Source organism: Rhodamnia argentea, chromosome 2, assembly GCF_020921035.1.
Source record: "Rhodamnia argentea isolate NSW1041297 chromosome 2, ASM2092103v1, whole genome shotgun sequence".
NCBI lineage: Eukaryota > Viridiplantae > Streptophyta > Magnoliopsida > Myrtales > Myrtaceae > Rhodamnia > Rhodamnia argentea.
The window spans coordinates 20,402,072-20,420,100 of NC_063151.1; the positions used below are offsets into that span (position 1 = coordinate 20,402,072).

Consider the following 18,029-nt stretch of genomic DNA (forward strand, 5'->3'; position numbering starts at 1 on the left):
TACTCCCAATTCTATTCATCGCTGTTTATCACATTACAAATAAGATCTTCCAAAAGACGAAAAGAAGAAATTGAAATCAAAATGGAAAAACTAAAAGGCAAAAAAAAAAAAAAAAGAGAAAAATAAATGGGTTTAAATAATACCTTCAAATACGGGGTAAAATGGGTCGACCCGAGTTTTGTATAGGTCAGATCGATCTACTCATTTGACAGGTCCACGTGTAACGAAGCCCTTAGCCTTGGTTGACTTCTTCCTAACACTTGAGATCTTAGGCTCCCAATCGACTTTAGAATGATTCTTCTTGTACTTTTGAAAATCTCCAAACGGGGAGGCACTGCGGTCCGAATATACGAATGTCAAAAGAATAAAAGCCTTAGTTTTTTTTTTTAAATACCACCGTCATTTTAACGTCCGCCTTTCATGAGCTCAGAAAAATATTTAAACCTAATCTATCGCAATTGAAATTCTACGGTACTTCTCGCTTTAGTATTGGGTCATCATCCTCGTTGTTCGAGAACTGTCGTTCTCCTGAAGTCCTTGCTCGGAGCGGCCCTCTCGATTTGACGCCCCAAAAAATTCGAGATCATACGTGACGAAGTCTATACCATTAAGAGCTATACGAAGGCCGATGTTCCGATGCCACAGGCCCTCCGAAATCGAAAGTCGGGCTCTCGATTTTGCCTCTCTCTTTTTTTTCCCCTTTTTCGAGAAAACGAAACGCCGTGAATCCGTAATTAGATAATGCAAGGATCTTAAAATGAATTAGATTTCGATAAGATAAAAATAGCCCGCCTAATAATAATTATTTTAATGCAAAGTATCCAATTCATGGCTGAACACGAAGATCCAACACAAGGGTCAATTTGCTTATGGGCCGGGCCTTCTCTGCTCCGGCCCATCTTTTACACGTGTTTTTTTACGACGCCAGCACCCAATTATTACCCAACGAAAATAAAATATTCTCCATAAATGGGAAGATAATTATTAAAACTGATCAAATCCAATTATCAGGTTGACCCTTTCCTTTGCTTTTCCTCCTCGTTTTCTTGCGGGTCGCAAACTTTTCCCGTTCTTTCTCGGGAAAACCGAAGCGAAAAGAAAAGTTCATACACTTAGAGAGGGAAAGAGAGTTCCCCATGGAAATCACGAAAGCTGATTGCGGCGGCTAAGAGATGCACCAATTCGCCTCGCGCCTCCGCTTTAACGAATACGGCAACCAGGGAACAAGCAACACCAAAACTCACATGTCGAACACCGACAAGAAACTGCCCTCGGAGCTCGGCGAAGAAGAAGAAGGAGAAGATAGATCTCTCTCGGCGTTCTCGGAATCCGCGGGCGTGGATCGGTGAGATTTCAGTTTCTGGTGTGGATCGAGCTGCTTTACTCGCCTCGCGGAGAGAGAGAGGGAGGGAGAGGGAGTGCTTTCGGTTGTGGAACTGATGGAGGAGGTGGAGAGCTCGGGTTCGAGTCCCCTGTCGGTCGGTGATCGGAAGGCGAAGAAGGAATCGGTTCGAGTGAAGAGAGAGACGTTGCAGGCCGTGCTCGAGCAGTGCCAGCGAGCTCTCGAGTTGCTCAGCAACGGCGAGGTCGAGGAGGACGGCGATGAGGGTGTCGGCGTCGGTGATGGCGATGGGTCCTTCCCTGATGTTGAGCCGGGTGGCGATGGCTTAGCGACTCCGCGCAGTGATTGTGAAGCCGATGAGGTAGTTGTGCCTATGTTTGTTGCTGATTAGTCGTCCTGAATTTGGGTATATTTTTTGGATGGAATGTTTGATTCTGGCTTTTGGTCTTGCTTGGTCAATACATAACATCAGGAAATGGGATTGAAGTTCCCAGCTTTAGGAGTTAAGGGATTTGTCATTTTTGGTTTTTCGCATTCATGCCTTTTTGAGGTTGGTCTAATTGGGAAATTGTCCACTTCTGTTGTTACCTCGAAGAATTTGTTCCAGTTAAGGATGAGATTTATGAGGTTGGTGGAGAAACCTGGCAATGACAGCTCGATCGTTTATAAGTGTGTATAACTTTATAGTTGACATGCTTCTAAAAGTTTGTTTTCGGGAATTGTAATTTTTGGGACTTTTTGGGGAATTGGTCTTTTTTCTAGGCATAAAGACCTGGAAAGCTGCACTGGTAAAGGTTTGTCTCTTTTCATTGAAAGGGAATATGTAGGACCCCAGCAATTTGTGCGCAAGTGTTTTGAGTTTGAGGTCAGAACACGCTAGGAGAATGGACTTGCATCTTAGACGCGGACTCTAAATTTGGTGGGTGGTTGTCCTGCAATTCCAAGTGTTAACCTTTTGTGGATTCTCAAATGCCTGTCGTACATATGAGATACTTTCTAAGAATTTGTTAGGGATGCCTCATTGGTTGGGTATCCCGGTATTAGTGTTAGCCCCAGGTTTGTTTTGTCATGAGCTTCATGTTAAATTTAGGTCGAGTTGGAGATAATCTCTTTTAAAGGACAACGGAGATTTGCAGTTTCTTTTGGGCGGTTGATTCATTCTGAGTACAAAGGTTATGATTGTCGTCAGAGAGCCTTCACATATATTTCAGATGAAGAGATTTCGCTTGGAGAGTAGTCCTTTTGGAATTTGGATTTGATGATATCCAAAGTAAATAGAACTGGGACTATTTCACCATAAATCTCACCGGAGTACTACTTCATGCTTCTTCGAGTAAGCGGTCATGTCGTGGATCCTCACATTTCTCTACTCTCGGGATTCGATGGTCACTGTACTAGTGTATGTCCCAATTTTCATCTTACAAGACTGATCTTGAAGGTTTTGGATGCATTTTCTGGTGTCTAAGCTAACACGACTTGAATTTAATATAACTAGAGGGCTGTAGTACATGTAGACTTGGGCATAGATTACTTCATATTGGTCCTTTTTCTGTTTTTTTCTTCTGTTTAGGCAAGGAAGACATTGCTCTCAGGTCCCTTCCGGTTTGTCTAAGTTTTGTTAATTATTTACATCTTTGTCCCATGGATGTTGTCTCAGTGATGCAGTCCAAAGATGTAGTTATGTGGGCCTCATAAGTTGAAATTTTGGCTAATACTTTTGCTGTTGTTTGGTGGATCTTACTTCCTGATTATTCATTATCTTGCGAGATGATAGGCAAGGTGAAGGGATGTTAAATAATAAGGTTGTTCTTGCAGTTATCGACTTTCTTGAGCAATTTATCACTAGGTTCTTCTTTTGTTTAACTGATTTGAATCTTGTGCACAGAAGAATGTTGTCGTGTACAGAAATGTGTGCGCTTGTGCGCGTGTGCGCGTGTATGATTTTAAGTGTCTTCTAGTTCTGAACTTAGCTAACGTGTCTTTTTCTGACTTTTCCTGATTCAGCTGTGTGATCTTCTCAAATCTAGAGTTGAATGCCCAGACTTCCTCGAAAAGCTAGAGTGCGCTCAAGTGTCAATTCCTTGTAATGCTGCCGGTATACAAGGCCAACGACTTTTATGCTCTTTAGAATGCAATGATCTTTTAGTCGTCATTTTTTCTCTTGGTGTCTGACAACCTCTATTTCACTCAATAATGAAAACTAGTATGTTAAACAACCTTTTTCTTTCACCAAAGAAAATCATACATGCAGATTGATAGCATATTTCCTGTGCAAACAGATGAAGGTGGCGCCTGGGATATTGTCAGTCACAATGATCTGTGGGAAGGTGAAAACATGGATCCTAGTGAACAGGATTATGTCGTTGTGAGACAAGAAGATATTGTAGAAGGTATAGCAGGCTTTATGGCTGCCTACCTCCTGTCCCTTAAACAGACAAAGGTATGCTGTACTTCTTGCAAATGCTTGAGACCAAAAGTACTCAGGTTACCTGGTCATTGGTGCGGAACATATAGAGTGATCTCTTTTTTTGTGACCCATCAGCACAATGTTTTTCTTTCAAGTTATTGCCGTCGATTGCTGTCTCAGATGAAAGAGGACGAAGAGCTTTTTCCAGTGATTTAGTTTAGCGGATTGATGTCTTCTTCAGTTATATTGAGTATATAAGTGGTGGAGTAGCACGTAATGTAATTCTCTGTGATGAAAACAACTCTTATCTTTGGTCCACATCCATTTCCTTTTGGTTTTGTTGCTTCTTCTACAAGGCTTCTAATAACGGATAAGTGTCCTGCTAAAAAATAAGCATGAATGGTGGATTTATTCTTTTCGAGCTTATTTCCTATCATGAGTTTCACTGCATGGTGTCTATGTCTCTCTTGCACATATTGATGGTGAACCCATGAGTATGGTTTATTTATAAGTTCTGTCAGTCCCTGCGGCCTTTGTGTATTATCTACACGAACAAAAGCAATTGGGATGTTAAAAAAAAATAAAAAGAAAAGCAGTTTTAATTGACTGACATGAGAGCATGCATCTAAAAAGTTTAACTTCTGAGAACCACTTCAGTTTCAAAGTTGGTAGGGAAAACATTTTGGCTGGATTTTACTCTGTTCATAGATTTTGCACTCTTTGCTTGGGCATCAAATTCTTGGTCTTTTATCAATAGACTTGCTTAGATTGGAATATTATTCCCGTGAAGATTCAGTAATTATTTTTTCCTTCAAGATCTGCTAATGTTTTTTACACTATCTACTAGATAATGCCTTTTTCATCTAGTTGTGGCGAGTTACATTACCAGATTTTGAAGGAACAAATAATAATGGATCCAATATCGTCTGTTGTGCATGGGCCATGACAGTTATTGCCATCACTTTCATTGGATGCTTGTCTTGTAGCGTGAGATGCATTTGTTTGCCTCTTCTTCCTCTTGCACGTTTTTATCCTTTTGGGCTTAGCAGCTGGTGCTTTCTATTTGCAGGAGTTGACTCCTAACCAACTCCAGGAAGGTCAGCTTGATTTTCATGCCTCCTCTTTCATTAATACAATTTGAACTCGCTTTCAAAAATGCTTCCTGACTGCTGCTAACATAATATAAGATATTTTCGTTAAGTTTGTTGAGGATGTAACTTCTACATTCGGGACAAGTTTTTCCCACATTCTGTGGTCGTTAACTTTCGGAGTCCTGATAACCTTTGAATTTTCTTTCAGCTCTTTGCAAGACATTCTCGGTAAAAAATAAAAAAGGAAAGCTTCGGAAGGCATGGGATGGGAGCAGAGTTATTTATAATGTAGCATCGTGGGGAGCAACTGCAATTGGGTAGGTTCTCTAAGCTGAGGTTTTCACCAACTGGCATTCCTTATTCCGTATCTTGAGTTAAAGATCACGCTCTTCATTACTAATCACTATGTGATGCATGCTTTTATTTGTCTAAATATATGCTCCGAACAGCTGCATCTTCTTCATTACCGATGGCAATAACCACCGATTTCCTTTAATGATATTCTGATATCTACTTCTTGTTCTCTGCAGGATATATCAGAACCCTGTTATTCTTCAGGCTGCCTCAAAAGCTTTCTGGGCATCCTGTGATGTTATCTCGAAGCTTCTCTGACGTGGATGCTCCTTCAGGTGGGGAGTTAAGGCATTAGGGTTGTCGGTCCTTGTTGCTGCCGAGGCAAGCTTGGTGTTCCGAATGTTTGTGCCGTGGTGATGTCATTCTTTATTGCGTGCAGATCAGATCAATTGCATAGCCTGATCTACTCTTTGTAAATATGGACTTTCTTATTGGAATTCACGTTGATTAGTGGGATTATGTTGGTTTATTGTGGTTGTATCTAGAAGCATCTACAGCGCAACCTTTCCAAGTAGGTCGCAGTTAGGTGCACACATCAACGCAAAAACCATGGTCTGTTCATGGTGTTTCTTCATCGAAAATGAAAGCAAAGAAAGAGACGAAGAATGAAGAATGGCTGACATTTCCTTCTCCTGATAATGCTGTTTTGACTTGGGGGTTCGGTTTTTCTGCACGCACGAATCACATATGTCAGGATCCATATTTCATTCTGGTTTCTGTCATCGTAGTCTTGACTTCTCCACACCCAGGAATCTAGGGGAGCAATGGAGGTGAACTTTAGCAGGAGCCTTGTGCATCGAATGTGATTGGCAAAGCGTGAAATGTTTCCATTAATGTAGAAAGAGAAGGGCCGCGATATCTTAAGTTCACCCGAAATAAGAACCAGTGAAACCGAACGGTCTTGTGCTGGTGTTGGCCCGAAGATGCTACGGACGGAATTCAGTCAATTTGATCAAACTTGTGAGCAATCGACCGTGAGGCATATACATGGATAAACCGACCAAGGAGAGAAGAAAGAAAACCCCAGGGTAGGAATGCCTCGTTAACTCTACTCCCGTTCGTTGTCCGAAACCCAGAAGCTCGTGAGCAGGCACAACTCATTGTTACCCTTTCTTTCCACTGAACAAGGAACTCATGCGGTTTCGACTGCCGCTTTGTTTTCCGAGCTCACGCAAAGCACAGATGCATTATGTAATGTTGAGGCATATCATTTAATGGAGTCCGAAAGATAACGGGAAATACAACTCCTCAAACTAACCAAAGCTGCGATGGGAAGGAGTAATGGCAATGAAAATCAAGCAACAGAGAATGGACCAGCCGCTTACTCTCATTCCTCAATGTGTCAAGCACTTGTACAAGAGAATCAAATCCTCAGTCTTTTTTTTTTCTTCTTCTTTTTGACTGATTAAAAGCTCGACAATGTCGATTTTGTGTGTCGAACAAACGAGGCAAAGATCTTCCAACAAAAAAATTCCAATTTGTTTCCCACATTATCCCACATTCTGATGAAGATTCAGTACCGCGATCAAAATCAGCTTATTGAAGACTTACCAAGAGGTGTGCGGCAAGACATCTGACTTCTGTGAAAATCAAGCATATAACGCATCAACATTACACTCCCCAAGGAAAACTTTGATGCTTCTTGGCGATCCACAACTGCCCTCAGCAATGAGTGCTCTGTCGTTGGCAGCCATGTGAGCGATGATTTTGTAGATCATTTCAATCTGCAAGGCCAGAAAAAGGATTAGTCAAAAGTCAATGGATGTGGATCACTAATTTGTGCCCAGGGATCAGGGAGATTACATCTTCAGGAGCATGGCAACGTTCAGCTACTTCTTCAAGACTCAACGGCTCGACAGGCTCCTTACAGCTGAAAAATGCAGTGCCAAGGCAAAATTAACAAACCTATCTGAATTTTAAAATAAATATAAAAAAAAAACACAACCGCATTTCAGAAGAGCCGATACTTTCCATCTTAGACAAGATTGTTCTAGTAAGATACCTGGCCTCATTCAGCACAGACAGAACCCGTTTCTGAAGAGCTAATACTTCTGCTGCTGCCTTTTTCCCAGCTTCGACACCTAAGAATTTCAGTCGCACATAGGGGCAAAGAAAGGAGACACCCAGATAGATGTGTTGATTCGATTTCTTGACTCAAAGAGAGGCCAGACATATTCTCAACAGCAATAAGCAGTAAACATATAGCAATCATTTAATTTAAATAAGAATTATAAGGTACACTATTTACCAGGTTGATGATAGGCATTAATATTAACTAGTGAGGCGTATATCCCAACTGCTCGCTCATACAATGCTATAAGAGCCCCCACCGATCTAGGGGTCACTTCTTGGACAGTGACTGTTATAGACTCGCGATCATTGGCATACAGAGCAGACCTTGTTCCCTACAGAAGTTCATTACATCTAAAAGAGATCAATTGCAGAAAACAACCGAGTGATTAGAAGTAAATCACCCACTGAACTCATGTCTCCTTTCCAAGAGAAGCATGAGATCTTAAAATTCAGAAACAATAGACATAGAAACTTCGACTATTGCTATAATCTTCTTAAGGTAAATATTACTAGCTCTTGTTGTAACCTAACCTGAAGCATTCCGAACAGATAATCGCCACACGTAACACCTGGTTCAAGCTCCCAATCATGACCAGGTGGTCTATCACGAAGCACTTCAATGAATGTTGCGAAGAAGTTGTGCACGCCCTCTCTCAGCTGTTGTATGTAGCTATATGGATATTAAACAATAACATGCATCACAAATAATCATGTCACCGGCACATAAAAGTAATAGCTCCATTACTTTATCAAAAAGTAACTTACGCATGCTGATCTGTGCTCCCTTTATTCCCATAAACAGTAAGCCCTTGATTGACCTGTGAAATGAACAATTCGAGATTTAACATTTTGGAAACTAGAGATGTAGACGGAACTCCCTATTTTCACCAAAAAATACACGGGTACCCGATTGCCATCCAGGTCAAACTCTTTTCCAAGTGATTCCATCACTAGTTGCTGCAGATACCGACTGAATAACAGAAGGCTGTCTTTGTAAGGAAGAATGACCATGTCCTGACAGCAGCAATTCGAAAAGTGAAACACTTGTCAATGACCGCAAACTGAAAGGAGAAAAACACCAATTCAGAAGACACTTAATAAAATATAATACCTTTGATCCTATACCATCAGAAGCCCAATACCAACATAAAGCAAGCAATGCGGCGGGGTTGTTTTTGACCTGGAAAAGAAACGAGTTATTTTCACTGACACGGGACTATAGAAGGCAAGAAGAACCATCCTTTGATCAGCCTTTGATCAGTATCAGTAGAGAAGCCACTCAGACACTAAGGAAAACTGCCAATACTTCTTATATCCTAACCTCTTTTTTCTCTTTTTTGGATGATAGGGACTCCACTTTAGGTATATGGCTTTTGGTCACTAAAAGTAATTATATGCTTCGTTTTAGAAGTAAAATTATCAACGAATCCAAACATCTGTGATTTAAGGATCATTGTTCAGTGTTATTAAATTCTCAAAATGAGCCATAGTCACTTTCAAATTTGAAGTTATGTCTTCCGCCGACTTCATTTTTGCAAAGTCAAGCTAATGCCAAAAAATCAAACCCACAGCTAAAACAGGAAAGGCAAACCGAAACCCACAGCCACCCCAAACAGGACTTGAGAGTTATGTTTATGATTATTTGACAAAAGTAGTACAACAATAAGTTAGTCATCAAAGGATTTACATTCTAGGAAGCACAAACAGTGTGGATATGCTAAGTTAATCTACAGCCCTTACATGAACGTTTCAGTGGATCTTCTTCTTACACTACATACAAGTTAGCAATGTCTTGGACAAGGAAACAGAATTAACACCCAGACATACATTTGACTGAATCCTTAAAGAGGATTTCATTTGCTGGCGGATTTAATACTGCAAGCAGGCAAAGGAATTACAATCTAGGAAATGCAAACAGTGTGGATATGCTATCAGTCCCCAAATGAACATATCTATGGTTCTTCTTCAGACACAACCCACAACTAATGGATATCCTGGACAAGAAAAAAAAAATTTATCTCCCAGACTTGCATTGCAGATTTACACTGTATCCTGAAAAAGGATTCGATTTGCTGGCGAATTTAAATACTACAAGCAGGCAACAAGAGAAGGCACATATCAAAGTGCAAGAAGCCAAAAGGTTGTACTTTGATTCACTGTAGTGTTCATCGGCAACTAGATATGAACATGCCTTGAGATTGATATTACAAAGCAAGTAAGCGACAACAATTGCAATTGCCAGTTGTGAGCTTAGATGGATCAAACGGATCCTCTGCATTTTATTTTACATTGAATTATACTGTATGACATCCTCTAGCATATATACTATAAAATCATCTTCACAGTGCATAATGACAGGATACAAGTGGCCATTCTGCTGCATATAAGTTCACAAGTTACTCTTGCATACATCGCAATGCATACTATCAGAGACTACCATTCAAGTTGTTAGCTGACATCCTTAAATGCCTGAATATCTATCTAACATTTTGTTTGATAGTGAAGATCGATATTTCAACCATACCAAGTTTATTCTGGTGTCCCAGCTTCATCTATCATAAAATGTGCACATGCAGAATTCTGAGCACTACACCCTGAGCAGGATTTTACACCATAAGTTGCCCTAATGATACTGAAACTAATTACTCTCCTGGACTTGGATAACAGCAGAATGTTCCGAAAAACACCAGATAACATTAACTGACAGCAATCTTACCACTTTTGTCCTATTCGCCTCATCCATCAAGGATGCACCAGCAAGCATTTCTCTGATATCGATCCCCTGAAGTTGGAGTCGCTAATGAATATGCTCTTCAAGTCAAATCAGAAAATGTAACAACAATGAGCTTAGAAGTTAGGCTTACGAACTTGAAGGGCTGCTGGAAGTAGACCAACTGCAGACATCTCAGATGTTCTGCCACCCACCCAGTCAAACATTGGAAATCTGGCCAACCATCCCTCAATCCGCGCTGTATTGTCCAACAGTGAGTTCTCTTGGGTTATGGCAACACCCTGCATTCATGATGGAAAAAAAAAATTTGATCAATGCAATATCTGCAAAATTGAAGGTGCCAAAATTTCAGTAAAGCAAACAAACGAAAAGATTAATTTTGACATAACTTCATGCAAGCGCACCATCAGCTGACATATAAATGAAGACATGCAGTTATCTTAAGATTATGTTATATAAATCACAAGCAATAACTTTTCCATGCAAGACTAACAAACTGACTAAGCCTCATTAGCAATAATGACTAAAAAAAGTCACTAAACTGAATACTCCCAGTTGTAAAATAAATGCAACAAAACAGAGTTCAACCCGAGACATCTGGAAGCTTGTCCTCAAGAAATGCTCAACCAGAAAAGAAATCAAGAAGGTGTTGGATTTAGTTGATGTGCAACAACAATAGAAAGGCCATTACTCTGAAATCCACATGAGCACATCACTGAAATCCAACTATTTTGTTTGCAATAAAAAGGATAAGTCTGACGTTCAATATTTTTTATCCCTTGAGCGTCATGAGAAGCTAATATTAGTTGGCAACTCTGCTCTAGTTTGTATCTTTAAAGCGCAGAGAACTCAATGAATTGCCAATGAAACTTCTATAAGCAGAAAAAAACACTAAACTAAATTAAACTGGGACCAAAACCTGTTTTGCAAAGTCCAATCCCACTTCACGAAAGGCCTTCTGTACTTCCAATAAGCCATTTCTCGTTTCAGGAGTACCACCACTCTGTAGGACGGGAAATGAGAATGACTTACCATATATTCTTCTAATCTGCAAAAAGGAGAGATCACAAAGCAAAATATCATGCAGGCACCTTTGATATCACAATTACTAGGGTAGAAGCCAGCTCAGGACCAAGCTGCGCAATTTGATGGTCAATTCCAGCCGGATCTGTGTTGTCAATGAATCTAATCTGCCAAAAGTAAAATTGAGATATTATTCAGACAGTCGAAAGTAAAAAAACTCACCAACACAGGGTGTACCCAATGTGCCAAGACTTATAACTGCACATTCCTCCATAGCTTGTGACTTCACTTAAATCTGATGGGCAAAAATCCAAAATCCACCAACACTTTTAAAGTACCTCCCACAGAATCAAAAGACGAGGAAAACAAACCTAAGTACAGGATCATCAACAAAAGTAGATCCTTTTTCATTGTGCATAAGTGAATCAAGCTGCATTTACACTTGCTCCAGATAATGGAGGAGAAATGTAAGCAGGAAAAATACGGGGAGGGTAGTAGGATCATTCTCATATCTACAGTGATAAACTTACAACAAAAGGCATGAAATGGAATGGCATCATGACTAATCCAAGTGGGAAGAACAACATTAAGAGAGCTGCTCAGCTCTTCTCAAGACTCGAGAAATATTTTTAACTAGTTGAAAAAGCAACAAAGGACAAAGACAAACAAGTGACCACCAACTTATCTACAATGTCTGAAGATACCTTTAATGGAGGATTATCGGGAGCCAATGCCTCTGCAACAAACTGTGGCCCAAGAGCTGAACCTCCAATTCCCACTGAAAGTATTTGAGTAAAGCGATCCACAGGAGAAGTAGGAGGGGGCTTAATCTGCAAATTAAGCGTAAAAAATAATCAAGTCAATCAATCCATCCATGTCCAATGCAATCAGCTAAGCATACTATGAGAAAATCAACGATCAAAAACTGAATTTCATGCTGACATTTATTGGAAAACCTGAAGAAAATAATAAAATTACCGCATCTCAGAGGAGAAACTTTCCATACACAGTCATTTCAAGTGACTAATTCCTAAATGAACTCTCCATCTCTTTGACCAAAAACCACTTCAATTTATCCTTGGCTCGCACTTTCTTGAGCGACTAAGACAATGCCGACATTTATCGGAAAACTGACACTGCAACTATGGCAGCAAACCAATAGAAATGCAGGGAACTACAATCTCTCTTACAACACGGAGAGCAACAAAAGCTGGAATTCCAGAACTGACCTTACCGCTGACCACGTCAGCAGCGAAATTGCAAACAGCATCGAGCGTGTTCTCAACCTGCGCCTTCAGGAAACGGGTCGGCGCGAGCTCCGACTTCCTCAACCAGTAGTGCCCAACCATGCGACCTTCGTCCGGATTCGCGATCGCGCCCTTCTCCAGCTCCTCCATCGCCTTCAACGCGGCCTGTAACCGGGGCTCCATCTCCTCCACGAACTCGTCCGTGAACCCTATCCTGCTCACGTCCAGAAGAAGCCCTAGCTCCTTGTGCTGATACAGCCAGTCCACGTACCTCCCCCACAGCGAGCGGGAATCCTTCTCCAAGCCCGGCTTCTTCTTTGCCGCCGCGCCGTCGGCCTTGGCCAAGTCCGACGAGATCTCCCGCGCGACCGAGCGAGTCAGCGACAGGGACTGCGCTCGATCGACGAGCTTGGAGCTGCTCGGGAAGGAGACCGCCTCTCTCCTGCCGGAGACCGACGGCTTCGCGGCAGGCGTCTTCGGCTTGAGAGACGGAGAAGACGAGCAGATGCCCGAGACGGAAGACGCCATTGGAACCCCGAAGGTCGGAAGCTGATGACAATCAAAATGAAGACGCGAGCGACGAAACCGAGAGAGACGAAGACAGTCGCTCTCTCTACTCTGCTGAAAAACAAATAAATTTAATTTTTTTTTCTGCAATTTTTGTGCTATTTTGTCCGGTCTGGGGGTTCGGCGGGCGGCGTGTTGTGTGAATCACATGTTGATTGGTTGATAGTCATGCGGTTGAATACATTGTTGACCGATTTGCCCCTGGTGGATGGGGTTAATTACGGATCCACCCCGCATCCGTTGGTTGGGAGTAGCTGGTCAAAAACAACCTCCGACCAAAAAAAAAAAAAATCGTCAAACAACCTGTTTGAACTGAAAACAAAAAAATTATATCCGGAGTTTAGATGACAAAAGACTAGTCAGTCTACGAGAAATGCTTTTCATGAACCGAAAATAACAAATTTAGATGGAGAAAAACGATTTCTCCTTCTCAAAAGGAGGAAATCATTTCCCCAAAATTACAAACATATATCATAGTTAAATTTTTGTTTTCTTTATCGTGAATTTTCATGAAATAAGCACGTCCTAGTGTTGCTACTTTCAACGGATATTTTTAATGATGTTGACCTGTTTTCTAGTATTATTGACGCATTTTCTAACGTTTTAAATTTTTTTTAGAAAAAAAAATGGTATCCATCCAAAGACGAACCAAACGGGTCTTATGATTTCCAATCGACCTCGAAGAAATATTAAGTCTATATATCCAAACCAAGTGTTGAATTTCAACGTGTACACAGAGTTAGCAGATCCCCGGGGGCAAGCCTCCCGTGATTTCATGCGCGTGAATGAAATCGTCATAAGTTGACCTTTAGAACCAATAAACGGCACGTGACATCTGGCTTGAAGATTAGATGGCAAAAGGAGATTCTGATGGGGATTTCAAGAGGCAACCTACCTCCTCTCCCGCAGGCCATTCTTTGCGATGGCATCGCGTTTCGTTTATAGAATCGAGGGCACAAACGTCGACCTCTCCGGAGCCATTCCATACGCGGCGTGTCGTTTTGATAGGGATGTGCGGGAGAACCCACGGAACTTACGGATCTTGCCCAACGGGCATAGCTGGGTAGGTCGTGTTGTGTGAGCTTTGGAGCACGCAAAATAGGTGCCCGATTCTAAGGGCCTGCATGAAAATACTTCTACTTCTGGATTTCTCTGCCGGAAGTCAATCTGGCAGGGAAATCCGTTTGGTAAAAACCTTGCCGAAGTAGAAATTCGTTTGGTAAAAAAATTGACTTATGGTAAGATTTTCAACTTCTGGTAGAATTTTTAACTTATGGCAAGATTTTTTGCCAACTTTGAGAAGTAATTTTTTTTTACTTCTCCACCTTAGAATCACTTCTTTGATCACATTGACCTCCACCGACCGCCCGCAGCCGGTTGCCGGCCGCCACCGGACCCCGGCCGCCCGCCGCCGACCGGCCGTCGAAGATTTTGTTAATAATGTTCTAGAAGTAGAAATTTTCAACCATAATCAAACGAATTTTTCTGATCAGAAGTTAATCTGAAGTAAAAGTAGAAAAATCATCTTCTACTTTGAAGGAGAAGTTGAGAAATCAACTTATGGTCGGAAGTTGAGAAATCAATCTGAAGTGTTACCATGCGCACCCTAAGTTTTCAGAATCGACGTGTACATGGTAGATTCCAAGGTTCGAGGTCGTACCATCCTTTACTCACGTTATATCCCGCACTTTGTACCTCGTGTAGATACCACCGACAAAATGATACTGATTATCCGGTTTGATATGTTTTAATCGAATATATGAATGCTTAATTATTTATGACATTCTTCTTTTTCATTCGCAAATTTCGCATTTAAAAGCATCAAAAGTTTCATCTAATTAACAATCTCCAACTCCAAAAAAAAAAATCTCCAGCCCCCCCTCCCCTCCTCTCTCCCTCTCTCTCTCTCTCTCTGACAAGCTCAGCTATGTTTGTGATAAAACATAGTAGAATAGGATGGATATTTTTGTGAACATATGTATTGAAATGATGAGCAGAAGGGAATAATGATACTACGAGTGTCATAACTTTTGTTCGATCACTAAAGTGCCATGATTTCTAAAAAAACACGTTTATATGAGTGAGATAATTTTTTTAAAGCATTCACCCAAGTGCAGAAATTGTATGTGGCACAGCACTTGTGGCACTCAAGTGATTGATTGAAAATTTATTCGACACTCAAGTAATCGGGAAAAAAGTTATAAAACTCGAATGAGTGTTAATACATAAGTTATAGCACTTAAGTGACGAAAAAAAAATTTATGTCACTCAAGTGAGAGCTATACGAAAGTTATGACATTTGTGGTGTTTTTTTTTTTTTTAAGTAGAAGCTAATTCATTTATTTATTTTATTACTTTCGGAGGTTGTGTGGTTTAAGGATTGTGTCGCTATTAGACATCAACACGAATTTTATCGTGCGGAATGTTCAATATGTTAATAATTAAGAATTGACGATATCATCCACCTAATGATTTCGTCTCTGAAATTTGTGAAGCTTACAGATTCTAGGGCGATTCCAAGAGCCTATAGGAAATATTGCAAGTTGTAAAAACTTAGACCGGTTGCCTATAGCTATATACTCAAGATTTGACGGAGCGCATCAAATTAAATATCCTATTTTATCACGGTCTATGATAAATTTACGTAATCAAGCATACGTTGTCACGTCAGCACATCGAGTATAATATATACGGTACACGTTAATGAGTTTCTAATGGTTAACATTTCTAATGGGTCGTGCCACGCTTGTTTATAGATACGCTTGTCATATTGCACGTAACCCATATTAATTTTTCTTAATTGTTTGATCTTGAAAAGAAAGGCTCTTAAATTTCCATCTAATATTCCGACAACGCGTTCTCTTATAACGATTTAGGCAATAAAAAAAAAAGTGAATTGCAAGGTAAAACTAAGGTTGACGTTATATCGACCGTGGAGCCATTTAAGATGTTCAAAAATGTAAAGTGGAAATCTTTATCCTCACTAATATAAATTGACATTTATGTCCCTCTATTATTTGGCAGCATAACAAAACGCACCCTTATGTTTGTCTTTATTAATCTTGTGAATAAACGTGACATTACCATACTTGAAAGGAAAAAGGACACAAATAATTTTTGAATTTTGGTCAACTATCCAATGTCATTTTTGAAATTTTAATTTGTTCAATGCGGTCCCTAAACATTAATTCAATTTTCAATGTGGTCCCCGAATTTTCAAACAATTTCATACATCGTAAGGGTTACATTGAATATAGGGGCGACATTACACATTGGACCTAAGTTTGGATCCACATTGCATAAATTAGTACTTCAGGGGCGAGATAACGTATTGAGTCAAAGTTTCGAGACTATTTATGGAATTATCCATACTTGGAAGAACAATTACGGTGCTCCCAAACGATATGCAACTAAGAATGAAGAAGGATAAGTTGAGTCTGAGACTGGGGTAAGCCAAAACGTGCACGTTTGTCTAGCAAAGATGTACTACATTACCACAGGTCTAGGTGAGTCTTAAGCGCCAACAAGGTCGAATGCTAATTGAGATTGCTAAAGAGTGCTACAAATGATAATCAATTTAACCACGATCGCAATGGGACCACAACTTACAATGTCAAATACATAAATTTGGTACGTCGTGGTCGTTGCCGTCATCATCATCATAAGTGGCGGACGCACGAAATTTTAGCTCAAGGAAAGGAGAGATTAAACAAAAGATTATAAATCCCTAATACGAAGGAGCGGCGACATTAAAAATTTTCTATGAACTTTAAGGATTTTAGAAAATGGTGAACGACACAAATGGGCCTCGAACTTTGATCCAATATTTAATGTCGCTCCTGAACTTTGAATTTGCTCAATTTGGTCCCTAAACTAAACTTTATTTAAATGTGTGATGACATCCTTGAACTTTTAATTTATTCGATATGATCATCGACTTCTGATACATGTTCAATTTAGTTCTCGGATTGTATGAGAATATTCAATATTGTCCTTGAACTTCAATTAATGGAATAACAATATTGAACATTTTATACGGTTTATGGACTAAATTGAACTTGTACTGTAAGTCGGTGACCACATTGAACAAATTAAAAATTTAGAAACGATATGGCACATTTGGTTAAAGTTCATGGACAAAGTTGGACAAATTTAAAGTTCAAGGATCGCATTGAATATTGGACCAAAGTTTGGGGATTATTGTGTCATTATCCCTTTGAGAAAACGCATACTAATAAATTACAAGAAGCATCAAGGGGTCGCCATTATTTATTTCTTCTTATAAGAAAAGATTAGATTCACTGTTATTATTAATTGATAAACACTTGATTTTTTTTTTTTTTAAAGGCGGCCGCTATTTTTACCCCAGCATTCTCCATACACATATTTGGGAGTTAAAATGACAAAACAACCCAAGTCGTGCTTACAGTTGCAGTTCCTTCTCTCTCTCTCTCTCTCTCTCTCTTCATCCTTCTCCATTCGCAGCCGGCGAGCTCTATGACCAGGCAGCGGCATCAAACCTAAGGAAACTCACAAATATCGAATTGAACACTGCACAAATTGTTAGTAAGATCCTAGCGAAGAAGAAAGTCCAAACTGAGCGAAAATCGAGCAACATCCTTGACGAACAATTGAGCAATAAGTCCTGATGGCGAGCAAGTGAATTTAAGGAGCTTTCGGACCCCCCCCCCCCCGCGCCCCCAAAAAAAAAAAAAAGATAGAAAGAAAAGTTACGGACGGCAATTAGGTGTTGTCCGCGGTGCTTGTCCATTGCCGATCACTGGTGCTCTCCTGAAGAGAGAGATCATCGTGGCCGTAAACAGAGGAGGAAGAGAGAAAACGAAAGTGATGATGATGCAAATAGTCTTTGAACTTTGATTTAATGTGCAACGTCGTCCCTAAACTTTAGCCCAATACGTAAAGAACAACATCAAATATTTTCATATAATCAATAGACTAAATTGAACATGAATAAAAAGTCCAGAGATTGCATTAAACAATCTAAAAATCTAGAGATCACACTGAATATTAAGCTAAAGTCCAGAAATCCTAAATTATAAACTTGTGGATCACATTGCAATTAGGTCGAAGTTCGTGAATCGTGTAATTGTGGGACCGACTTTGTCCTCTTCTTTTTGGTAATTATAAGGGGGTCGTATGAAGCCAAAATTGGCGTAAAAATATTGGCCGCCAT

General features: G+C 40.2%; 2 protein-coding genes across 3 annotated transcripts; one reads left to right on the forward strand and one right to left on the reverse strand.

Annotated features, from left to right (window-relative positions):
- Positions 1-1,021: 1,021 nt before the first annotated feature.
- Positions 1,022-5,653, forward strand: LOC115739498. Of its 2 annotated transcripts, none has more exons than XM_030672612.2 (6): positions 1,022-1,703; positions 3,347-3,437; positions 3,622-3,782; positions 4,819-4,846; positions 5,049-5,157; positions 5,371-5,653. In XM_030672612.2, exons 1-6 carry the CDS (start codon positions 1,440-1,442, stop codon positions 5,450-5,452), a joined length of 735 nt encoding a protein of 244 aa, XP_030528472.2. In that variant the 5' UTR covers positions 1,022-1,439; the 3' UTR covers positions 5,453-5,653. The 2 variants fall into 2 exon arrangements, with proteins under 2 accessions (XP_030528472.2, XP_048130896.1); XM_048274939.1 differs by having other exon boundaries at positions 1,023-1,703; positions 3,347-3,446.
- An 823-nt stretch (positions 5,654-6,476) lies between these two features.
- LOC115739497 (glucose-6-phosphate isomerase 1, chloroplastic) lies at positions 6,477-12,875 on the reverse strand. Its single transcript, XM_030672608.2, has 14 exons — positions 12,251-12,875; positions 11,726-11,851; positions 11,090-11,188; positions 10,918-11,001; positions 10,136-10,279; positions 9,984-10,049; positions 8,379-8,447; positions 8,174-8,281; positions 8,033-8,085; positions 7,799-7,937; positions 7,443-7,599; positions 7,197-7,275; positions 6,998-7,064; positions 6,477-6,918 (listed from the first exon to the last, which is right to left on the reverse strand). The coding sequence occupies exons 1-14, from the start codon at positions 12,794-12,796 to the stop codon at positions 6,784-6,786; spliced, it is 1,872 nt and encodes a 623-aa protein (XP_030528468.1). The 5' UTR covers positions 12,797-12,875; the 3' UTR covers positions 6,477-6,783.
- Positions 12,876-18,029: the final 5,154 nt, after the last annotated feature.